The sequence below is a fragment of the Lethenteron reissneri genome, chromosome 20 (genome assembly GCF_015708825.2).
Source record: "Lethenteron reissneri isolate LAM-NWPU_2019-01 chromosome 20, ASM1570882v1, whole genome shotgun sequence".
NCBI lineage: Eukaryota > Metazoa > Chordata > Hyperoartia > Petromyzontiformes > Petromyzontidae > Lethenteron > Lethenteron reissneri.
The window spans coordinates 15,905,620-15,929,501 of NC_083798.1; the positions used below are offsets into that span (position 1 = coordinate 15,905,620).

General features: G+C 44.2%; 1 protein-coding gene across 6 annotated transcripts in view; it reads left to right on the forward strand.

Annotated features, from left to right (window-relative positions):
- LOC133344865 (R3H domain-containing protein 1-like) overlaps positions 1-23,882 on the forward strand; it is a 61,846-nt gene that overhangs the window by 2,024 nt on the left and 35,940 nt on the right. For 3 of the 6 annotated variants that reach the window (XM_061555127.1, XM_061555131.1, XM_061555132.1), the window contains exons 3-4: positions 15,838-15,945; positions 22,601-23,606. In XM_061555127.1, the coding sequence (XP_061411111.1) occupies positions 22,860-23,606 (747 nt within the window). In that variant the 5' untranslated portion in view covers positions 15,838-15,945; positions 22,601-22,859. Of the gene's footprint in view, positions 1-14,314; positions 14,492-15,837; positions 15,946-18,200; positions 18,431-22,600; positions 23,607-23,882 lie in introns of those variants that run through there. The other 3 variants (XM_061555128.1, XM_061555130.1, XM_061555129.1) reach the window with 3 other exon arrangements.

The following is a 23,882-nucleotide window of genomic DNA, read 5'->3' on the forward strand; positions in this document are numbered from 1 at the left end:
TTTGTTTGTGAAAGTGCTATGTACTTATTTCCCTATCACCTTCCATCACCTGCGCATAAATCTGATTGCAGAAAATAAAATGCATTCATTATTAATGTGAGGAAATGCCATACTTGATGTGCGTAATTAAAGGATGGGGATTTTAGACCTCACCGGTTAAACGCAGTCTTCCAGTGGTAATAATAAAAAAAAAAACATGCATGCATGCAAGTAAAAGTTTACAGGTGAATAGTACAGATTGGTTGTGAAATTGTGCGTGGCCCACACGACCTGGAGTTCAGCACTGGCTGCAGAGATACAAAAGGTTAATTCACATTTACTGTGCATTGGATGCATTTCCAGATGATGAAGCATAACCGTTGTTGCTGTTGCTGGAGGCCGTATATTTCAACACTTATTATTCAGCTTGATCGACTTGCACATTACATAGTAACAATTATGCTGAGTTATTCTAAAGATGCAATACACACGTACTGCAGGCTTAATATTGCACAGAACCTGGTCTTGGTTGAGTCTGGACTACAATGGAATTGTTGCATTCTGTGCTACACGGTTTAGAATTTACCAAAATTTTATTTGCATTTCTGAACCAGAGTGCCACAGTCATTGGTGTTTTTTACCCTACTCACTCTACTGTAAAGTGAAAAAATGCTGGAAATTCTACGCAGTGGAAAAGTTATTGAAAAAGCATTGTCATTGGAAGGATGCTGCCTTATTGAATTGTTAAAATAGCTCCCATTGACTCTAATTTGGTTTCCAAAAAATAAATATTCAGCCATGCAGACGCTGCCTATGGGCTCCATCGTGTATTGCTTTTTGTGACATCTCTTCTTGTCTACTGAGCTGGAGCCAGCGCCGGGAGGTTGCTGTGATGTTTTTTTTCTCTCTTAAAATGTACAAATATGCGAGAAATGATGTTAGGCGCCGCAAGCGCTGGCAGCTGAAGTGGCTAATTGATCTTTATTTCCAGCTTTCCGTACTCGGCTTAATGAATGGCTTGCCCACGCATCCCCATTGGATTATAGGAGCAAACTAAACAAAAATAGAAATGGTGGGAAGTCCTGTGTTCATTTACAAGAATTGCCGAGTACCGTACTTCACCAAACTATACATCAGCCTATTTTTTATTATGTTTTATTTATTATTATTTTATTATTTCCCTTCTACGTGACTTTATCGAAAGAACCAAGAATATGAATCCCTGCAGTCACGAAAGCTTGAAATCGAAATTTATTCATCCGCCTGCCAACAACTACCACCATGATGGCCCAGAGTACAAGACAGCCACCCTGGCCATCTTAAGTATCCACTACTGGGTGAGGGGCCTCCCCATACCATGTTGGTCGTGGAGGTTATTTTACCAAACTGCATCACACTGATTCAGTCCGGTTTGGTGAAGATGGGGAAGCATGGATGTGTGAATGTGGAATTGCAGACAATGGGCTTACAGCCCGCTGCTGTCCAACACGTAGATCCACAGCCCTATTAAAACCAATTTGTCCACGACAAACACATTAGTAGATTCAAACCTGCTTAACTTCCAAGATCTGACACGATTGGGTGCATCTCGCTTGATTTGTATGACACGCAAGCAATGCGTAAAAGGGCTTTTTTTGTGACTTTGTGCTGTTTTACGTCTCATTAACACTGTATTGACCTTTTTCTTTTCAAATCCTGAGTTATTTTATATGGCTCGTGCCACATTGTATGCGGTATGGTCGGAATGTGAAAATGATATCTGATAGCCCTGTGTGCAGTTGACAGTTACTAGGTACAGTGAGTCGTTAAGCTCTTGGGCTGGTATTGTGCCTTCCATTTGATGTGGTGAGGCCGCAGCTACAAATAGTCAGCTGTTTTTTTTCTTTCTAGTAAAGGTGCAATATAAGATCCTTAACCCATTGCAAGTTGTTTGAATGGAATTTGAGCACTTGGACGGATTACTTGGTAATCAACATGTGCTATGGTTTTACTGGCATGGTAAGTTCTCAGTATTTAATTTGGCGTTGTCAATTTTCATCTAGCACTCAGATTTAAACGAGGGTGTCTACTGCATAATGAGCTTTGGCAATATTGTAGAGCACCGTTTTCCTCCTATAAAGCAAGTATTTTACACAGTACGTGCGGCTGTGTGGGTTGCGTGACAACCCCATGCCTAACATCATTGGCGGGTGAGAGCTGAACTGGTCTTGCCCCCTCCCACCCTTCCCCAATTCACCAACCCGCACTGACCCACCTGTTGAAGTTTAGTCAAACAAACCTTCAAAATCAACATGGTGTGGGGAAGCATCCAGCCAGCAGTGGAATGATAAAACTAAGAGACACGCCGCTGTCCCTGAAGTGCGTTACACTGCACAAGTTACGGCAGCAGCTGACAAAATACCTAATTGTGGCACAGGGCATTAAAATAGGGTGCATCAATTGAGGCCGTTGTTCGGCGACGCAGATGCTCTTGCTATCAGCCGTCATGTCCAAACGAGTTGCACATGCACACATGCGCACTGGCTCACATGCGCACTGGCTCACATGCACACATGCACACTGGCTCACATGCACACATGCGCACTGGCTCACATGCATACTGGCTCACATACACACTTGCGCACACAAACACATGCGCACACGGACATATAACAATGAATACTTCTCTTTATTTTGGAAAGACATGCTGAGTCCAATGACTCTTTTTTTTCACGAGGGTCCTGCTGCATTGGAATTTTTCAAAGCTGTTTTCAGCCAATGAATGAGTGTTTTTGCAAGTGGCAAGTAACCTGAGTACCCAAGGAAACCCCACTTGCGAGGGAGCAGCACTCTTTCCCCATGCAGATGGAGAATAGTCCACTTGCTGTACTGGCTTCTCCTGGCAAACTAGGGGATGTTATTATGACTCCCTTGGGAAGGGAGTTTCGCAATATGTGTGCGATCCACCATCCCTTGCTGCATCCATCGTGCTGGATTGCAGGCGTGCAGCATCACCGCACAGATACGCACATACGTATACATGTTGAACTTCTTTTGCGCCCTACGAAGCCAAACGTGCTAATCGAAGGTGCGGGGGAGGACAACAAACCAAACCCATACGTGTTCACACGCATACATGCCCACACACGCACACGTGTGCACACGTGCGTGCACATGCACTCATGCACACATCCAAAGGGCAGCGTTTGGAAGCACTAGAGATTTGCTGTAGACGAGGCAGCTTCTTCGCAAAACGTGGTGGCAACAGCAACCCACGTCACTTGGTTTCCAAAACGCGAGGAGCTGACTGGATAACCACTGGTAAATGATTGACAGACAAAAGCAGTGAATTTGAGGATGTGCCAATATTGCCTAATTGGATTTTGCGTTAGCAATTTCTATGTCGTGTTACAATTTTGGTTGTGTTATGCGGCAGGGTCTGATTGGCGCTTTGAGTTCTGTTGGTTCTGTCACCGGGGGAGTGATGTCGCAATAGTTGCATTGATGTTGCTGTTGCTATGCACATCAATCTGTCTGTCAGTAACATTGCTATTTTTGGTTCATCCTCGTTCCTTGAAAAAGATTGGGTTTGTAAGTAATGCAAAAAAAGAAATCCTGTTATAATAGAAATTGGTGCAGAATTTAAATGCAAAAAGCAGAGAAGAGTATTTTGTGTTAGCTCTGGATTACTTTATTGAATATGTTACCACCAATTATGCCGGAATATAATTTAATTTAATTAGAGCTGGTTGCCATCATTTTGTTTTCAGTTTTAAGACGGACACCTTTAGGACATAATCAATACAAAATTAAATTAACGTGATTAAATATGTATTATCCATGGCAATTGTTTGATTAATAAACGGCATTATTTCTCTCTATGTGAACATTTATAAGTGTTGCTTGTTAAAAGATCTGTAGCTGATAAATTTGGATTGTAGTTACATGTTTACTTTTTTTTATGATTGTAAACTATTATTATTTGACCACACTTCACCAATTGATTGTGATGCACTGCCTTCTGCTGACAACATAAGCTTACAGCAGTCTTGACCACCTGTTTCTTGATCCTTGGTGGTCACCCATTCATGTCCTATACTTTGCTGGTTCTTTGGTCATAGGCATCTTAAAAATAACTCGTATATCATGAACTGAACAAAATACTGTATTATATTATGACCGCTTGCAGGAAAATAGAATCTAAAATATCCCTAATTATCAAGTTTGCTGAAGTACCTTTTCGAGTCTTATATTTTACAATTATAAATTAAAATGCAACACTTCCGTTGAAATCTGCTGTTTTGCTTCGAGTTTTAACCACGTAAAATTAACTCAAAATGAAATCGAGGCATAATTAAAGAGGACAAATGAAGACATTTCTACCTTCCCTGAAATATATATTCATGCAAACGAAACAGGACGATTGCAGAAGCAATGTGAAATTACAATTGCGATTGAGACATTAATCAGCCGCTGATTGATTTATTATCATTCTGCTCCCGTGTAAAGCCTTTTCTGAGTCTACTCACGGAGCGTTCCTAAAATAGAGCCAATTAGCATGGCAGCGTGCGCTGCTGCTGCACGCAGGAGAGGCGCCGTCCCAGCCTCTGTCGCCGCACCAGCGCGCGAGCACAGCTGTAGTGTGCAATCCATGAGCTATCAGGGTGCCTCCTACGAGCCGGCCCTTAATTTGAGCCGCACAGGCAGGCGATCGTGGCGTGGCGACCCCGCGATAAAAGACACGGCCGTCTTCTTTCGTATGGGGGGTGGTGGAGAGGGAGGGGACGGAGTTGATTGGCAAGGTTTATATGTGCATGTCGAGGTTTGGTGAGTGGGCCAGTGGTGGTACGGCTACTGCAGTGACCTGGTGAGTGCCCGAAAGGCGGCCAGCCACTCTCGCCGATCTCCTGGTGTTATTGGCAACGTGAACTAGAAAACGCCGTCAAGCCACGGAACGGAGCCCATCAGAAGCGTTTGTTTTTGCATCCGCAGCAAACATTACGTGCAGAATTTTCTCTAAACTTAAATCCACTCGTGCAGGAATCCTTCTACGTGATGTTTGTTACCGTAAGAACTAGATGGGGCATTCTTCTCATCTCCACCGGTCCGTTCGGTGCTGCGATGCTCCGGACCGAGCACCTCGGCGTGGCGCTGGAGGTAAGCCAGCCATTCTAGATTTGAAGCTTTCGATTGCTGTATCAAGTGAGATACAGCTATCGTGCTGTGACGGTTCCACCTGAAGACGGAAGCTTGTGTTGCCTCCGAAACGTCGTGATTTTTATTTTATTTTTATTTTACTTTTATTAATTTAAAAAAATTTTACCGGCGTGACTTTACCGAAAAAACCTAAGAATATTGTAAGCCAGCCAGCGGGCGTCCTCCTGCACGAGTTGCACGCCGCGCTCGCTGCACGTTTGGTCTGCACGCACACGGCTTCCTGGCTGCTCGAGTTATTTTTAGCCGCTCGCTTGCTGCGCGTGCCATAAAGCTGCCCAGGGGAGGCCGGTCTGCTTGCGCCCGGCACTGAGCCTGCGAGCCATGTGCCTGAGATGAGAGGATGAGTGAAGGCGCTTGCAGGAGCTGCTGGTGATTGCCGGGTTTTTATTTTATTTATTTCATATTTTGAGTGAAATTTATTCGAAAAAATACGTTCCGTTTCTGGACTATGATCATTGCTTTGAAGTGGGCTTGGTGTTGTTTAAGCAATGAAATAAATTAGGTTGGAAAATGTTCACAGGTTTGCAATTGTGTGGTGGTATCATTCTGTAATTGGTCTTGAATTTAATATATTGCCCCATTTATCTTGATATGGCTGAGATATCATTGTGCGTGCACATTTTTTTTATGCAGCATGGAAAGTTTATTTATGCTTTGTATGAATTGCATTGTTATAACAGTGGTCACATTAATCTGGGCAGTTTAAGCCATTTAGACATCTGCACAGAAGTAAGTGGCCAAAAGGAAAATGGATCAATTATTTACTGCTCCCAGAGGCAGTATGCTTCTTGTGAGAATACTGTCCTTTCCCTTACCCTTTGTTGCTATCATAGCTACAATTTTAGTATCGCCCCTTCTGTTTTTAATGGGGGCTCAGGGAGTCTTCCAGTTACGGTGTTCATTTACCGTGTTATAGGTTGTTGATACGAACCTAAAATGACTTCTGGAAACTCTCTGACACATGTGATGAGGTGGCCGGGTGGCTCGGAGGTCAGAGCGCTGGCACTGCTGCGATTCGGGGTTTAAATCTTGGCAGCATCCCATAATTACATCGGGTTCTTAAGTGTTTCGACTTCATGGTCGCAGCCCTGCCACCAATGTTTGCAGTAAAATACGATCACATGAAATCAGTTGTTTTTTGCACTCAGTTTACCTAAATACCAGCTCTGACCAAATAAAATAATCTGTTTGTTTGTCATGTGGCCGAACATTTTTTTACCATGGCAGGGTCACGTGGGGGAAGTGCTTTCTTCCAGTGTGGATAGAAGGTTTCTTGAAGAGGTAACCCCTCTCAAAAACTGTTTTCTGACGTGGGATTATGCACTGCTCTGAGAGACTTCTGAATGTATTCTTTGTCTCGTGATGAGATGCTGATAGCACAATCGGGCATACATTTGCAGGGAAAAAACAAAGTAAATCAGAAAAAAAGTATTGCAAAATTAGGTTATGTTAATAACTTAACAGTGTATAAGGTTATATATTACACATGGTGTTTATTACAATTCGAAAAACATTGTCAAATTAAGACATACTGCGTTAATTAATATTGTATTTACACTGATTGTTCAAACCACAAATAATAAAAAAAAACTATCCTTAATTCTCCAAGTTATTGCTTTTGTATTGCTCATGTTGAGAACTTTAATTGGGACCATCTACAATTTAACCAGGATTAAACACATTCCTGTGGAGGGAGCTGGTAGGAACGTTGGGTTGCTCAGTCATTGGCCAGGGTCAACGGCAGCGTGGTGTATTCCGCAAATATGTCCGACTGTGAGGGCGGGCACAAGCCGGCGTGAGTAGGTTAAACGTTGAGTTTTATAAGGGCACCACGGGGTGACCAGCCCCTCCCCACCCAGCCCCACCCCTCCCACCCCCCACCCAGCCCCACCCTCCCCACCCAGCCGCTCCCCACCCAGCCCCTCCCCACCCTCCCCGCCCAGCCCCTCCCCACCCAGCCCCACCCTCCCCACCCAGCCCCTCCCCACCCAGCCCCACCCTCCCCACCCAGCCCCTCCCCACCCTCCCCACCCAGACCCTCCCTCCCCACCCAGCCCCTTCCCACCCTCCCCTCTCCACCCAGCCCCACCCCTCCCATTTTTTGATGCACGATGGACGGACACAATAATCCCCTGTGGGCTGGTGGAACCTGGAGGTTCCTACCAGTACAAGATGTGCCAATGCCACGCTTGCTGTCCAAGGGTTATACCATGAAAGAAATGCGTGTTTTTTTTCTTGAAAGATACATATTTTTCCAATATTCCATTGTAAGAGGTTACTGGTGTTGCCCCGACCCCACAGTAACATTTTGCAGTCAATTTCCTTCGCCAAAAGTGTTCGCCAGAACAGGAGCTATTTTCTTTGTGCGAAAGCTGCTTTTTTGCATTTTGACAAAGTCAGCTGATGCCCTTTCCAATGTCCTCGTGATGTAATGATTCGTAATTATATCTACAGTGAAATTCAGAATACAAGTTATGTCCATAGTAAGTTAACCAAGCAATGTGTTTAGTACATTAGCATTGCATGAAGACACGATTCAAATAAACAAATATCAGTCAACCAAGAAATATGTTAACTGGTCTTCTTGGTTCTTTCGGTAAAGTCACGTAGAAGGGAAGTCAGACTCTGTCGCCTCGACGGACCTGGTTTTCACCTGAGGACGGCTGCTTACGTTGTGGCCGAAACGTCGTGAGAATTATTTTATTATGTTTTATTTTTATTATTTTATTACTTCCCTTCTACGTGACTTTACCGAAAGAACCAAGAAGATGAATCCCTGCAGTCACGAAAGCTTTAAATCGATATGTTAACTGGATTTAATTTTCACACGGAGAGATTGATTTAATCTGCGAATTTTTTTTGGTCATTAGTGTTGAAAACTTTACTCCCAATGTCAATGTATTGTCGCTATCTTTTTCTATGCAATACGCGTGGCATATGGTAGCACCTCCAGTGGCTGAAAGGTTGGCATGAACATATTTATAGGCAACGTATGCAAATCTAAAAAAATGAATTCTGACATGCATGAAATTGAATGCATGTAATTTGAGCTTAATAATCAATATTAGTCGATGCATAAATGCATACCCATGATCCGATGCAATGCAACAAAATGACTTTTTTACATTATTGTCTGTCCTCATTTGGCCAATCTGAGTTTGGAAATTCGTTCATGCGAACAAAAAAAATAGGTTTTATGGCCAAACTTGGCATTTTAACACCCGAATGACATTTCTGTGATGCCACTCCAGTACACTGCGATGAGTTGTCAATCAAAGAAATGTCATGCCCGCACTTTGGTGGTATGTCTTTCCATAACTTTCAAGTCTTTTTTCTCATGAAGAAGTTTCAAACTTGTATCAGACAGTTTGATGCACGACCTATGTATGTATTTACAAGTGTAGATCTACATGTTTTTGAAGGGACCCTTCTTTACCTATTGTGATGTTTGATCTACTTGCACAGATATATATGTCATTCACAGAACTCACAGATTTGTATGAAAATTCCAGGACTGCAAGTAAAAAAAAAACTCATGATATTTGCACTGACTCTGACTCAAATTTGGCTGTGGGAATGTGCTGTATACTGATTTATTTATTTTGTGAATTTCTTCTCCTCGCACTGTTGTTTCTATGAATAAATGATGCTCTTGCAGCATGATTAATGATAAGAATAATAAATAAATGTGACTTTTTCTTTCGACATACATACAGCTCTTTGTCAAGCCACTATCGGATGAAGGCATCTCTGCACTGTGATGGCCATGCGGGTTGTTTGACCATAATTACCGCTGCTGGTTAGTACGAGCTGGTGAAGGTGACTCCCAGAACCGGTTAACATCTCACTGGCCACTTACGCTAGCCGTGGCTGGAAATAAAACGGAGGTCACCGGGTTCACAGTGCATAGCTTTAACTACTTCAATCTTAATTTGGAGCTTTCGTGACTGCAGGAATTACTCTTTGGTTCTTTCGGTAAAGTCACGTATAAAGATAAAATAATAAATTAAATAATAGTGTACGACGTTTCGATTGCAACACAAGAAATCATCATCAGGTATAAATGAAATAGCAACAAAAATCTAAACAAAAAACTATAGACAGACATATAAGCAGACAGATATCACCAAGATACATAGAGAGAGAGCAACACATAGGCACACAGAGAGAGATCGTCTCTGTGACGAGGCCTTAAATAGAGAGAGGGGGCGGGGGCGTACTTTATCACGCGTCGTCTTACTCATTGACATGCTAATTTTTTTCTCTAACCCCTCCCTCTCTCCGCCCCTGCCACCTCTCTCTATTTAAGGCCTCGTCACAGAGACGCTCTCTCTCTCTCTCTGTGCCTATGTGTTGCTCTCTCTCTTATGTATCTTGGTGATATCTGTCTGCTTATATGTCTGTCTATAGTTTTCTGTTTAGATTTTTGTTGCTATTTCATTTATACCTGATGATGATTGCTTGTGTTGCAATTGAAACGTCGTATACTATTATTTAATGTATTACTTTAACTACTTCCCTACTTCTAATCCCCACAGCATGATTATTCGTAACTCAGGACTCTTTATATATTTTAAGAAGTTAAATCTTTTTTTATCATCATCTCTATTTATAATGCAGACTTTTTTCGAAAGTCGGCTTTGCTATATATTGCAGCATCAAATAGGAAGGACACTGTATACATCATATATCCCCCCCCTCTGTCTAGCATACAACACATTCCGTTTGGGCAGCCAGTGCCAATACACATTTGATTGAGAGGTTGATGGTAGAGTGGGGGGCGCCATCATATTCAGAGCTGGAATACATCACTGTCGCTCAGCCAAGGCAGCCCAGGCTGCCTTTCCGTTTCCTTCGCATGGCTGCTGAGAGGATCGCTCTTTCGGCAGACAATGTGATAGTCTCGCCGTGAGTGGGTGGAGGCCTCTAACCTCCTGCTTATGTATACCGCTGCTGCCACGTGCATCACCAGGAGAGCGTTTTGTCACTGATAAGGTGGCAGGTAGAAAGAGGTGGTCTTGTCGCTTCAAATGCAGCTGCTGTGAGCTTAAATGTGTACACTGCAACTGTTTGGTGTGATGCATTCCAGCTCGTCAATATGTTCACCAAGTGAGCAATATGCAATGCAGGGAGTCGTGGTTAAGTGGCTGGTGTAAATCTAATATTTTTGAAGAAGGGCACGAAAGCATAATTGTTGTACGTATACTGGCGAGGCCATGCCTATGTAGAAAGCGGCAAACGAATAAATTAATGCTTGTTTTTTTTATTTGGGCCCCCATAAATTACAGTGAACAGATTGATTGTTTCACTCAAATTGTAAATTGGTTTCGTAATTTGCCTCCCATGGAGTATGACACTTATGCCGCTAGAATGTGAGGAAAGCCCGCCCGATGGTTACTAGTTAACGACAATTATCCATGGGTGGATTATCCGGGTGGCTAATTAACCAATTAATTAAATATATACATGAGAATATGCTTCATTATTAGTTGCTCCTTACTGTTGACTCCGTGTCCACATGACCACAAACATGTCCACACAAACACAGGGGAACAATGAATATGGGTTTCAATTATCGTATGTTTTCCATTATCCGTGTTTTTGTTAAATCTGGGCTGCTCCTCCCTCCCATTTACCCCTGACAGAGAGTTGACTGTACATGCGATTTCCAATAACTTCTAACAAATGATACCGTTTACAGTGAAATATCTTACATTTTAATGAACGCTGCGGTTTAATTCCACTTAATGGTACTTCGATGAAGAGGTATTTTTCATAAATCCACTGCTGAGTGTAGCACAGATTGCCTTCACCCTGCGCCTCTGTTGCAAAGCATTCAGAGTTGAATATGATGTCTGTGCAACAGGCCATTGAGATCAAATTGCACTGATTAGACAAATGCTGGGCATTTTTCAATATCAGTGGTGGAGTGGCTCAGAGCTTAAACCATCATCTCGCTTGTCGGGTTGTCAACGTTTATGAAACTAGTGGTCTCTGGGGGGGAGCTGATTCTGGCTATCATCATTTAGCCACTTTCAACGGGATGGGCCATGAATATGGCTTTGTTGCAAGGGTCCCTTTCAATATCAATGCCCCTTGAGAAACCTCCTACAGATGAACGCATCTACAGATTTGATCTGACTTAATAAAAATTAACCCGTAAAAACAAAGTTTTTCACTATAAATCCTTTATATGCGTGGTGGCTAGAGTCCTCTCGTCCTCTGGCTTGAGATGGCTGCCACCTATGGGTCAGATGATTTTCTGCCAGCATTAAACAATTGGTAATTAAATATTTAAAAAAATTCCCCTAAACAGTGTAAAATTTTGGAAAAAAAATTTCACGAAAATTAATTGTCACGCACAACGAGTCTGTGTGGAAAATGTCAGCTCGATTGGATCACGGGCAGTGGGTTAAAAAACGACCGAAAGATTTGCACGGTCGTAAGCACGCAAGCAAGCACGCAAGCACGCAAGCAAGCGAACTTAATATAAAGGATTTAAAAATGGCACTGAACTTCACTTCACCTCAAGCGAAGACAGCATTATTACCTCACTTGAGTAAGTGCCACAAGTGCGACTAGCCCACATAACCTCCCAAACCATGGACCGTTTAATGAACTAATGTAGCGTTCTCTCCTTCAGTGGAGGAATAGCAAAATGACACAAATTCTTTCTTCAAGCCCTTTCGTCGCGAGCAGACCTCGACATCAGCATCTAGCTCTTGAATATATTGCTGTCATACACAATTATTAAATAGGTGCTGTATGCTCATACAGCAATTTGTGACTGTAACAGTGAACTAAAATTTTCATATTAACGAATCTTCAAAGGCATGTAACTTTGGTACATATCTCAAAATATGAGATGTTTGAGTATTGGGTTGCATTTTCTTCGAACCCTGCCAGCACCCCAATGTTCAACAAACTTCACATAAATGTTAAACACTCAAGAGAATGAGTAAACAATGCGATCTGCTTTTGTCCATCTTGAATTCTGCACTCACAGCATGACTAATAATAATGATGAGTATGTACAGCCCTTTGCCGATACGCTGCTGAAGGCCTTCCCATGCCAGCACAGTCAAATGGCGGTTGTTTGACCATACCCCACGCTCGTTGGTGAAGCAGACCTTAGAATTGGGTGCCACGGTGGTGAGATGTTAACTACCTCGCCTGGTATACAGGAGGTCGTCGGTTCGATCCTGACCCTGTGACACCTGTATACTTAGAGTTTGGATTTTCTCCCCGTGGTCACGTGAATTGTTCTCCCGGTCCTCCAGTTTTCCCCTCCACATTTAGAAACAAGCGTTCTGAGTATTTAGCTGCAATACATTTCCACGTGATAAGCCACTTCTTGTTGAGCTATCATTTGTGGCAAGGTCGATTCTAAAAAAGAGCTACATATCTCAGTGGGCCTTACCTGGTAGTTTAGTAGAGACCAGTTCAGGGATATCACTCTACCTTTCACCGCAATGTATGGGAAAAGGCCGCAACTCTCATTACTTCATTGTACTAATTTTGTATTGTTCCAACATTTTCTGACTCGACTATAGAAGAATATAAAATGTGTGGGGGGCTAGGAGGAGGAGGGGGGGGGGTGCGCCCCTTCCAGCCACTTCCCCTCCCATATTGAGGTGTTGGGATCACCGTCTTGCCGTTCTTGTATTAATGACAAAGGGCATAAGAATCGGCGGGTTCCGGTGGCAAGCGCTGACCCCAGTGACGGTGGTTGTCGCTTCCCGTTGCTGGGTGATGCGCTCCCCGCGATGCTGTCGACAGATCCTGGGCGTGCGGAGGAGTGCGGGCGCGAGTGGGCGTGCGTGAGTCATCGCTCCCACCTCCCATGCTAACACAATCAAATAGGAACGTGTACGTTCCCCCAATATGAGACCATTCATCACGGCGAAAATATCGAGTGGCTTTTCTACTCTTTTGCTTGCTTGCAAGTCTACCTGCGTGCACCCCTGCCCCCTCCATCACCACCACCACCTTTGAAATAATGATTTGATAACAGCAGTTTGTAAATACGATCGCTAAATTATGGTTCATTATTTCGGATAGGTTATTGATGAAAATTTGTGTTCCCGCGAATTGCATTGTAGAAGCATAATTGTGCGGGGACGTGCAGCTGTTGGTAGCAAGCCGCGCGTTTAAGTGGCGAATTAATCAGATGCGGCATCAGTGAGCAGCGATGATTTAATTGAAATAAATTAAACCGTTTTTACTTGGTGGCTTTTTTTTTTGTACGACGACTGGCTGCTGTTGTTCACTGTTGTACATTTTTAAAGACTTGGATACATTGGTCGTCTGGTAAATAACATCCTGAAGCGAGCATGTTTACATAGATTGGTTTTCTGCTTGCCATTACATCACTAAGCCTTAACAGGATACAGTGGTGGACATTTCCTGTATTTGCATTCAACGTTTTTTTTTCACTGTACATCATCCATTCCTTTTGTAGGTGTCGTTGTTAAAACAATCCTATCTGACACGTATGTGGAAGCAAATCTCAGCTGTACAAAACACAGCTTGAACCGGATACATCTTCCTATCGTAGACCTTGTTGTGTATACAATTGTACAACTTAAAACGCGAAACAATAAAACAAATGTAGTCATGACTCTGAGCTGCCATGGATGCAGTAAAATGCACACTTGTAAGCACGCCGACAGCGTTGGGGAGGGAGGGAGAGTGGGGAGGGAGGGGAAGGGGGATTTAATTTTATAGCAAATCTCCGGCATGGGATGCTCTGTAATTTTGTAGGAAGCAAGATCATGGCAGGGATTCAAATGGTGGCAAAATTGTGTGTGGGACTGCTGTGTGCGTGAACGAAACGAGCACACACGTGCGCACATAAGGCACGCAGCTCCACGCAGGCATCCGCAGGATAAGTGCCCTTCTATATATTTTTTTGCCGCTTGAAATAATAATAGTAGCAGTAATAATAAAAATAAAAGCGCCGCATCCTCTCGGCATGCAAATGGGAAGCGGAGAGAGCCCCGTGATACATGCCGGCGGTGTGTGATGCGGTCTTGTTCATTCATGGGCCATCTTCCATTCAGTAAAAAAAAGCCCCCACACCGTTCACGCGCAGGCTCCATTCATAGCTTGAGATTTGTAGTCCGGGTCGCTTGCCTCTGCGCATCCAGAATGTAGCCACCACCTTCCGCCTCGGAAGCTCCAACGCGCATTCACTTGTGTATGTGGCAGCGTGTTTTTTAATTTTAGTTGTGCCACCGTCATTTGTCTATTTTTTTTATCAATTTCTCATTTCCTATTTTTTTATTGGGAAGGTATTCTGAAAAAATATGGCCGGGTAAGTGGTATTTTTTACATTTTACGATCTGTATATTCAGGCATGGATATGTGTGCATATATGTATGCGTGTGTTTATAGAATTATTTTTAAAATGATGGGGGGTGGGGGGGGGGGGGAATCTGTTTATATTGGAGAGAGAATCTCTGTGTTACATTAACATTTTAAATATATTTATTTCACTTACACACGGCATCTTATTTTGCATTATATAGCGTGTCAATTTATAATATATATTTTTATGCATGAATTAGGTGAATGGTTCATTATAAATAAAATGCGCATGTGTGTGTGTGTCCGCAGCGTGCATGAGCATGTAATTAATTGTCGGACGGCTTCAATGTTCTCGAGTCTGTCCTGTCAATGTGAATGGCTCCCTCAAGTGGAGGTGACGCCGCTCAGAGCCTCCGATAGCTGACGGCAGATCGGGTGCCTGTGTCTGACAGCCGCACGCACTCGCCGACAGCTGTCTCCAAGAGAGCAGAGGAATGGTGAGGGAGGAGAGGGTGGGTAGGGGGAGCAAAGAAGAGGGGATTACAGGGAGGAGAGGAAAGGGAAGAGAGAGGGAGGACAGGAATGAGGAGGAGGGAGGACAGAGAGGAGAGGAAAGGAAGGGGTTAGGACAAGGAGGAGAGGGATGGAAGACAGGATAGGGATGGGAAAGAGAGAGGAGATGAAGGAAGGAGAGGATAGGGATGATGAGGATGAGAGAAGAGAAGGGGACAGAGAAGACGATAGAAGGGAGGACAGGGAGGAGGGCTGGATGAGGAGAAGGGAGGGGAGAGGGAGGAGCGAGCGAGGGAGGGAGGGAGGACGGAGAACAGGAAGGAGGGAGAGGGCTGTCGGCGTGCGTGCATGTGTCGACACTGCTGTTTTGATCCCCCGCCACTTGTGCGCTGTGTTCACCGCCGGCTCTTCTCTGCTGTTACCTTTACTCTCAGAGGCGCGGACTGCGCTCTTTGAAGAATTAGAATATTAAAATAAATAGGATTTGGTTATTTTTTTCGAATGCCAATTATTTTGAGAAGCCATTACTGGCAGGATGATGTTTTGTTAAATCTTTTTTTTTCCAGCTGTATTTTAAAAAAATTTTTGCTATTATCTTGGAATTTGCTCCGTTCCGTAAGACTGAGAGCCAGTCTAGAATTAAAAAAAAACATGTTTCGTTGTAATATTTTATGCTCACCTAACCTTCATGACCCACACCTCATTTGTTTATTTTCCGTTGCTGCCTACTCCCCCTGCTGCGTTGTGGCTGTATCGGTGACCTCTGTGGGACCGCCTCTGTAAAATGTGCCACGTGGTGTGGGATTTGTGCATTTGCCCGGCGCGGCGTTGCCTCTGCAGGTGTCGCACACAACTGGGAACGTTGTCTCGGCGCCATCGTCTCTAAGCCACGACGAACCTCACGCCTCCGGCACTGCTGCCGCTGCAACCGCACCTTGCCCCGACCAGGTAGGCGAATAGCGAGTGACCTTCGTGTGCGCCGGCCGAGTTTTGAACGATGACTGAAAATGCTACCGTCGGCAGTGCAGGTGTGAACGACGTGTGGTTGATGCGTTTGCTGCAGGTCAGTCATGTGCAACCACGGTGGGAAAGGACGCGCGTCAAGACAAATCTTGCGGAAATGCATTCGTTGATGCGCGTGCGCCTGCTTTGTGATTTTTTATTTTGAAGCGTAGGTCGTCGGTTTGTTGGGAGCGACTTAATATTTGCCACTGATGTGCCCGTCATGGCTGTCTTGTGAATAGGTTTCCACTGGAGTCGGTTTGTCTGTGATGTGAGGGATATTTTGCATCCAGAATTTGTTTTTTTATATATATAATCGGCCCAGCAAGCCTTAGCTGGCATGCCAATCTGTGCAAAGCCAGGGAGTGTGGTTTCCTACCAGTACACAATTCTGTTGGATTCAGACTTGTGCAGTAACCTCATCACATCACAAAACAAACACTGTAACTGGGTAAGAAGGGTTTGCAACAACAACAAAATCCTAACTTAATTGGGTTTTTTTTCCGCTGTGCAACATCGCTTGAAATTATTTACATTTCAAAGATGTAAAACATCAGGCAAGCTGTGGTTAAACATCAGTAATCATCATTACCACATCAGCCTACCCAGTGGTCAGTTAAAATATTTAGAAAATTCACTAGATATTTTTTTATGGCGATCACCATATTACAGGACAAACTTGGCCCAATGTGGCTTTATTGAAAGCGTCTTCCGGCTGTTCACATTTTACCTCATGAGGTCTGTTTTCTGGAACACAAGGGGCGATGTTTTGGCAATATTCGGTTTGACGCTAACATTTTCATCTCCCCGTCGAAAATTAGTGCCGGGAGTGCTGCAGCCATTGGAAGGTGTTAATTAATCAACTTTGAAAACTCTTTACGACGTGTTTTTGTGTGTTCTTTTGCATATTTTTTTTATGTTATAATGTAACAAACTCAACACGCACAATGCAAATGTTCACACCTTGCAGCATGCATCTAGCCGTCAACTTGTTGAGGCCGTTCGTCATATGGACGCCTCGGTGGCGAATCATTAACGTTCAGGTGACAAGTGTTAGGGGCGGGCGTCAGGCTGGGAATTCAGTGTCAGGGGCCGTCATTGGCCGTGAGTGCCAAGTTGTGGGACGAGTAATGGAGATGGGGGGGTGGGGGTGAAGAATAAGCGTGTACACACAGGAAATTTACAATAACAAGGGTGGAAATGATGTAGAATTAGTTCAACAATAGGGGGGGGGGGTAGTAATTTTGGACCCAGGTATGCAATCCTGTTATTCCCATAAGGTGTATTATTTGTCGAATGCGGTTTTGCCAAACATGCCATTTTTTAGGAATGCAACCCCCCACATTCGGCGAGGTCTGCCTGTACAGTGCCATTCTGGTTTATTTGGCGTCTCTATACATCTCAAGACGCTGTGCAAAAACAGTGTGGCACGCATATCGTACAGATGGTAGTCTCCATACAGTATACGAACTAAATATAATCTCGAGGGGAAGAGATGGGCATAGGCAGGAGAGAACCGAGCCGCGGTTGGCTTGGGGCTTGGACCAGGAGGCCTTGGGCTGAGGAGAGATCGGAAAGAACGTGAAGGCGATTCAGTAAAGCGAGATGGGAAGGGAAGAGGTAGGTTGTGAGCGAGCCTATAGAGAATCTAGATCTGAAGTTTTCGTGACTGCAATGATCCATACTCTTTGGTTCTTTCGGTAAAGTCACATAGGTATAAAATAACAAATTAATTAAATCGCGACGTTTCGGAAGCAACACAAGCGTCCGTCATCATATTAATAAATGGTGAGAGCAATCTTGAATTTGATGTGAAACTGGATTGGGAGCCGATGGAGGGATTGGGAGTATTGGGGGTTATGGGAACGGCCTTGAGGTCTGGCAATGTGTTTTTTTTTCTGTGATGTTACAATGTTTATTACATAAATGGGTTCGGAAATAAGCTCAGGCTTAGGCTGGGACAACTTTTTTTTCATCGCATCTGCCTCAAAAAAATGTTGCCCATCCCTCTGGAATGCGTCCGTACGTTTCATCATTCGGTGACACTGCAGCGTGGTTCACACACTCACGTGTCGCAGCTACGCTGGTTAAACCCGCCTTGAAGCCGACTCCACGTATTGTGTGTCACGCTTATAGATAAGAACAGCGGCTGGATATTTGGAGCTGGTGTCAGCCGGCATGTCCCTGCGTTGTTGCACGCCGTGATGTGGTTTGGCTCGGACGTGGTCCGTTTTTCGTTGAGAGGGCTTTGGATTTGCGGGGAGCGAGCGTGCGGGCGTGCGTCGATGCCGTGCGCCTGACATTTCCCGGACTGTCGTGCTGCTTGCCGGCACAACGATGAGGCGACACCAACACTGTGCTTCTGACGTTGGTGGAAAAACACCAGCGCTAAAGAGGAGAGAGGCTCTCGTTTCGTGGTAATTTAGTCACGGTGAGCGAGGGCAATCGCCGCGGTGCTGCGGGCGAATGAAATATTTTTTGTGCGCCGCAAAATGTGTTGTGCAAGTCACGTGAATATTTGGTAACCTCTTTGATGGTCTTATATTCGCGTGGGGCGTTGATGAGGTAATTTTACTTTTGAAGTCTGTAATGTAAATTACTTGTTGGCAAATGTTTCCCCTCTGTGTTGCCGAATTTGTATTTGTTATTAAATCTGAATTGCGTTTACATTCGTTTTGCATCGCCCAACTGCTTGCAAATGCATTTTACAGCGAGAGCATTGCTGAACACCCCTATTCTATTTTCAGATGGTTGACTGTCAGAAATAATTACAGTTTTGTCAGTTCTTGTTTAATTAAAATCGAAATGCGTGTTTACAGTGAATAAATTGTGCCGTTCAGCGGCTGCAACATGGGGCGAAGGCTGGGCACGCTTCAGACACGCGGGTGCCTCTTGTGCTCTACAGAGAAGTACACAGCGGGTGCATTCACACTGCAATGTACACGCGGCATGCGGCACATTGATTCTGATATATTTAACATCACACGCGAATGGACATTAATAGAAGGAAGCACTGCAAAATAGCGCGAGCAGCTGCGCATGCATATCCTCCTCAGCTCGAGGTTTAAGAATGAATGATGGACTGTCCCTACAATCTGGATATGTTTTATCTTGGTGGTGGGGGAGAGGTGCATTAACCCAGAACAGTTTACAAAAAAGAAAATGTGTTTCCAGCATTGCACGTGTTTTGTTGTTATAACATGGATCAGTGGAAATGATAAAATAATTTTCAGCCTTTGGTTAATCCATTTCTGGATGAAGGCCACCCCATGCTGTGTCAGTCATGCTGCTTGTTTGACCATACTTCATGCTTGTCAGTGTTTAGATACCATTCGCCACTGATGTTAATTGTGACCGGTAATTTAACTCGGATCACCAGGTCCATGACGCAGTTTTTCTTACCACTGCACCACTGCTCCTCCCACCAGTGAAAATTACGTCAGTTTTGAAATGCCTTATTATCAGCACCTGTGCAAGACATGGCTCAAACTCACAGGTTTCTGGTTACCCCAGCAAAAAACAGCCAATACTTGCCCATGTACCTACGTGTACCCATGTGTATGACACATAGGCCTCACCGGATGGGCTCATGACTGTGTGTGCCAGTGTGCTGTGTGCACTGCAGATCTATGGCCAATACGTGAGCGCATGGGCACGCATAAATGGCAGTTACACGAGCTGTCCTATTAGAGTTTGTGGATAACGTCGATAAGCGGGTAGCAGGATAATGCTTCCATGTTGTGGTGCTGCGCGTATGTGCTCAGATATGGGATTTATTTTAGAAAAGGGGACCGCGTTGTACGGGCATTACATAACGTGGCCACCATGGCAAAAGCAATGCTGCGGAATCGCGCTTGCTTACTGTGTTTACCACAATGCTATTCCTGTTCTGCGTAGCATTGTGGAGGAGCATGACAAAGAGTGTCGAACCGACATGGCCGACAATATCATGTCTTATTTTTGTAACAGTAGTCATGCCGTGGTGCCAGCAGGTATATCGAGTTGCAGGTCGGAGGTCGTGAAAGCTGGCATCTACTTGAATGCAGCCAGACACGCATGTCCTCATTGTTGGCGTGTAGTAATACGCAGGCTTTGCTGATGTAAGTGCCTTATTGTGGTTTTCAGTTTCCCCGCCGAAAGAGGATACCTCATTCTCAGTCCCTTATCTTGGTGTGTACCCAAGTGTTGTAGCATATAATAAAGCACTGAAGCTTTAAACAAGTGGTTAATAAGCTGAGGCTTAGCGTCCCAAGATATCGAGTAAAAGTGCATATGCGGGGCTTATTATGTTATTTTTTGATTGCTAAAATCGTGGGATGTGAAACTGTAGAAAAAAAGAGTGCGAATCAAATTTGAAACCATTAAACTTAATTTAAATGAGATTAATATAGATGTTTTACAATTAAACACAACCATAGATATTGTTATTTATAGATAAGATACGTGTGTTTTAATTATATTTAATGAGACGATGTTGTGATAAAAGACTTTGCAATAACTTTTAATCATCATACATTGTATTAATCTGGATGTTATGGATCGTGTTGTACAAATCATAACAATAACTCTGGAGTGAAAAATGTAATTTAAATAAGAAGGGTCATGAAAAAAATTTCCAGGAAAATTATTTTCCAATAGTAATGGATCAATTCAGAACTGCTGAACTACAAAACAATTTGGGGTGACCCTCATGTTCTAGTGTGCAGTGTTTTGGGTATTTTGTGCTCAAATTTATGTTCTCCAGATATTTGCAATATTAAAGACTTTAATCCCAAAATCTGTTGCCTCATATATGTTGCAACTCGACGGGTGCCAGTGCGATTGCAAGCAAATCGGCTTTTGATTTTTTGATGGAGTGGAGGGTGGAACAAATCGAGCCTTTTACTGGAATTTCAGAGTTTGTTTAAATCAATCAATTTGCTTTGGCCTCACTTGTGGTTACTGCTGTGCATATGGATTGCAATGGGATTTAACTAAGTATGCATACAGTCTGAATCATCATTTGCCTTCACAAAACCAGCTTAATTCTGGAAAATCAAATGCACTGCATTTTTTTTTTCTGTTGCTATAAACTGGACCCAATCCCTTATGGGGGACCTTGGCGAGTGTTCAATAGTGATTTATATTTTAGGCCTCCGGCTGTTCCTGTGGTTCTTGGTTTTGTGCCGACGGCCGACAGCACTGCCCCCCCCCCCCCCCCATGTGTCGCTCTGTCCATGGCGTGTACCCCACAGCCACTCTGAGAAAGAGGATACTCACGCTTTTGAGAGGCTGATGCAAAATTAAGACGGCACCATGAAACAAAGTTGAATTTCTCTCTATTATGTGATGTGTTTCCGGGTTGTCCCATTTGTTGTGCGGAATGATGTCAGACGTTACGCAAACGTTGAATATTGTTTTGTAATGGCATAATGAAAATGCTGTGCTGACGCTGGGATGCGCCGTTCTGTTTACATTCATTTGTATGCAAAATCGTCAGACGTGCTCACGAGTAACCGCAACATCAAGAGGGAGCGCGTTTCTGAGCAGATGCCCTGAAATTGCGCAATTAAATTATTCAATACGCGGCGACGCAATGTCCACCCACGTTTGCAGTCGGATCTACAGCGAGCAGGGACGTACAATATTTATCCTCGCTTAAGTACCTTCGCGGGTTTACGCCTTCCCGGCTGAAATGTATGGATGAAGGTTTCTCTTTCCGTGCGTCCATTGGCATTTGCAAGGCGTAGCCTCGTTGCCTTTAAGAGAGGCCCAGAGATTCCGGGCGGTAATTGTGCACGTCGCTAATGATGTCGTCGTTCGTGTTGGTCCTAATATTGTTCAGCTGACGCCTGGGGCTTTTGTAGGCGTCTTGAGTCATTGCAAAACAAAGGGCACCCCATTCATACTACGTTGTTATTGTTAAATTCATTGGCAACGCGCTTATCTATGGGAATGTACGTGTATATATGTGTGTGGGTTCTTGAAGGATGATATTCTCGTACGTTTTAAACCGGTATTTTGTGTGATCATCTCCTCCAGTGGGGTTTGTTTTGCACCACATTTTAGAACATCATTGCAGTTCATCCTGCATAGTCCGTTTTCTACCAAGCACCTCCGATTAGCACGGTTGGCTTCATACGGTGCTAAATAAGTTAAACATACATACATAATATTTGTGCATAAAGTCACTATTTGGAGCACCTGATTGCGTTCGTAGACCGCGTTGGTTAGGTGACATTTTCACTCGCGTAACTGTTGTGGCATCGTTGCACAGGAACCTGCTCTCCAAAGCAGAGATTAATTTCTCCTGGGAAAAACAACTCTCCACCAGCTTTCATTGCTGCCTTGGTTTTTTTTAATTGTTTATTTTACAAGCTTCCGTGGCTTTTTTCATGGGTTACTCATAAAAAGGTTTAATCCCAGACACCTGCTGTTGTTAAAGCATATACAGTCAGCACCAGAAGGTAATGATGAATATTCATCGGAACAACAATTCCGTTTTTTATAGTCAGAGAATGTTAAATACAATACTTGTTGGGTTGTTTTAAGCCCTTTATGTATGTTTCGTTATTTAATCTATTTCATTAACCAATTGTTTGTACTCTCTTGTATTTTTCAGTTTCGTGAATCCATGCGAAAAACAAGTGTTTGAGGTCTCATACAAATCATCTTGGACATAGCGCAGCTCCACTGTGTCTTGTAACGATGGAAGGCCTCTTTGCATGCTCAAGATTCTATTTCTGGATGTGTAGAAATGTGTCACATTTAAGCACAGTGTGAAGCAGGGTGTCTGCAAATAATACATTCTGAAAAACTGTCAGGATATCATTTTTTTAATTTGACAATGACTCCGTTGGAGGTTGTGCACCAAGGGATCAATGCAAATGAACCGAGTACAGTTTGAGAAATTGGGAAAATCAATTGAGACAGACATGGAGAGGCCGTTTACCGGCAACAAACTAGAAAAACCTGAATTGCACCTGGCAGACACCAATGACATCCCGATAATCCACAAGGCCAGAATTAGTGCTGCCAAATCTGAGCAAGGGGCCACAGTGGTTGCGGCTGGAGTGGAACAGAGAAGCCTGACGAATGCTGCTCGGACTCCGCACAGAGAGCAGCCGCCGGGTGCCATGGTGCAGTCTAAGTCTGCGCAGAACTCGCTGAGCGACAATACCACATCCAGTGACCCGACCATCGCGGAGTTCAGCATGCAACCCAGCAGGGTGGAGGCAGCCACGACGGTGGCGGCGCGGGAGCAGCAGGAGATGGAGATGCCGAGCATCGTGATTGAGCTGGACACCACCGGCACGGAGGAGGGCGAATTATCAGCGGCAGCGCTGGGCTGCGTCAGCGACGGTGCAGAAGTTGTGGCCACGGCGGGAGCTGAGAGGCTTGGAATAGCTCACGAGCACAACGGGCCACGTGGTGACGCACCCAGCATCGTCTTCGTCCATGGCGACGTGCCCGGCTTCGCGAAGGGACGAGCCGGGGCAGGCAGTGGGGAGCGGGAGCATGGGTTGGAGCAGCCTCCCGGACTGTCTGTTCTGCTGGTGCACGATAGCCGGGGCGAAGATGACAGGGAGGCAACCCGAGCGGAGCCGGATCCTGCGACCGACCAGCAGGCACGAATTGCAGTTTTATTTCAAAATGAGCTGTTGATGTGCACGTGAATTAAAGTTGTTCATTTTAATACCAAAAATCTGATAAACTTCAGCCATATATATATTTGACGTAAATGGTTTAAGATTGGCGCCTGTGACTATATTATCCGGAGAGTGCCCGGTCTCGCATATCTCAGAAGTCAAGCAGAGTTGGAGTCTCGGTAGTGCTTTGATGGGTAACCACCATGCAAGTCAGGTTGTTGAAGGTGGCTGTGGAGCTGTGCTATGTAATGGTCA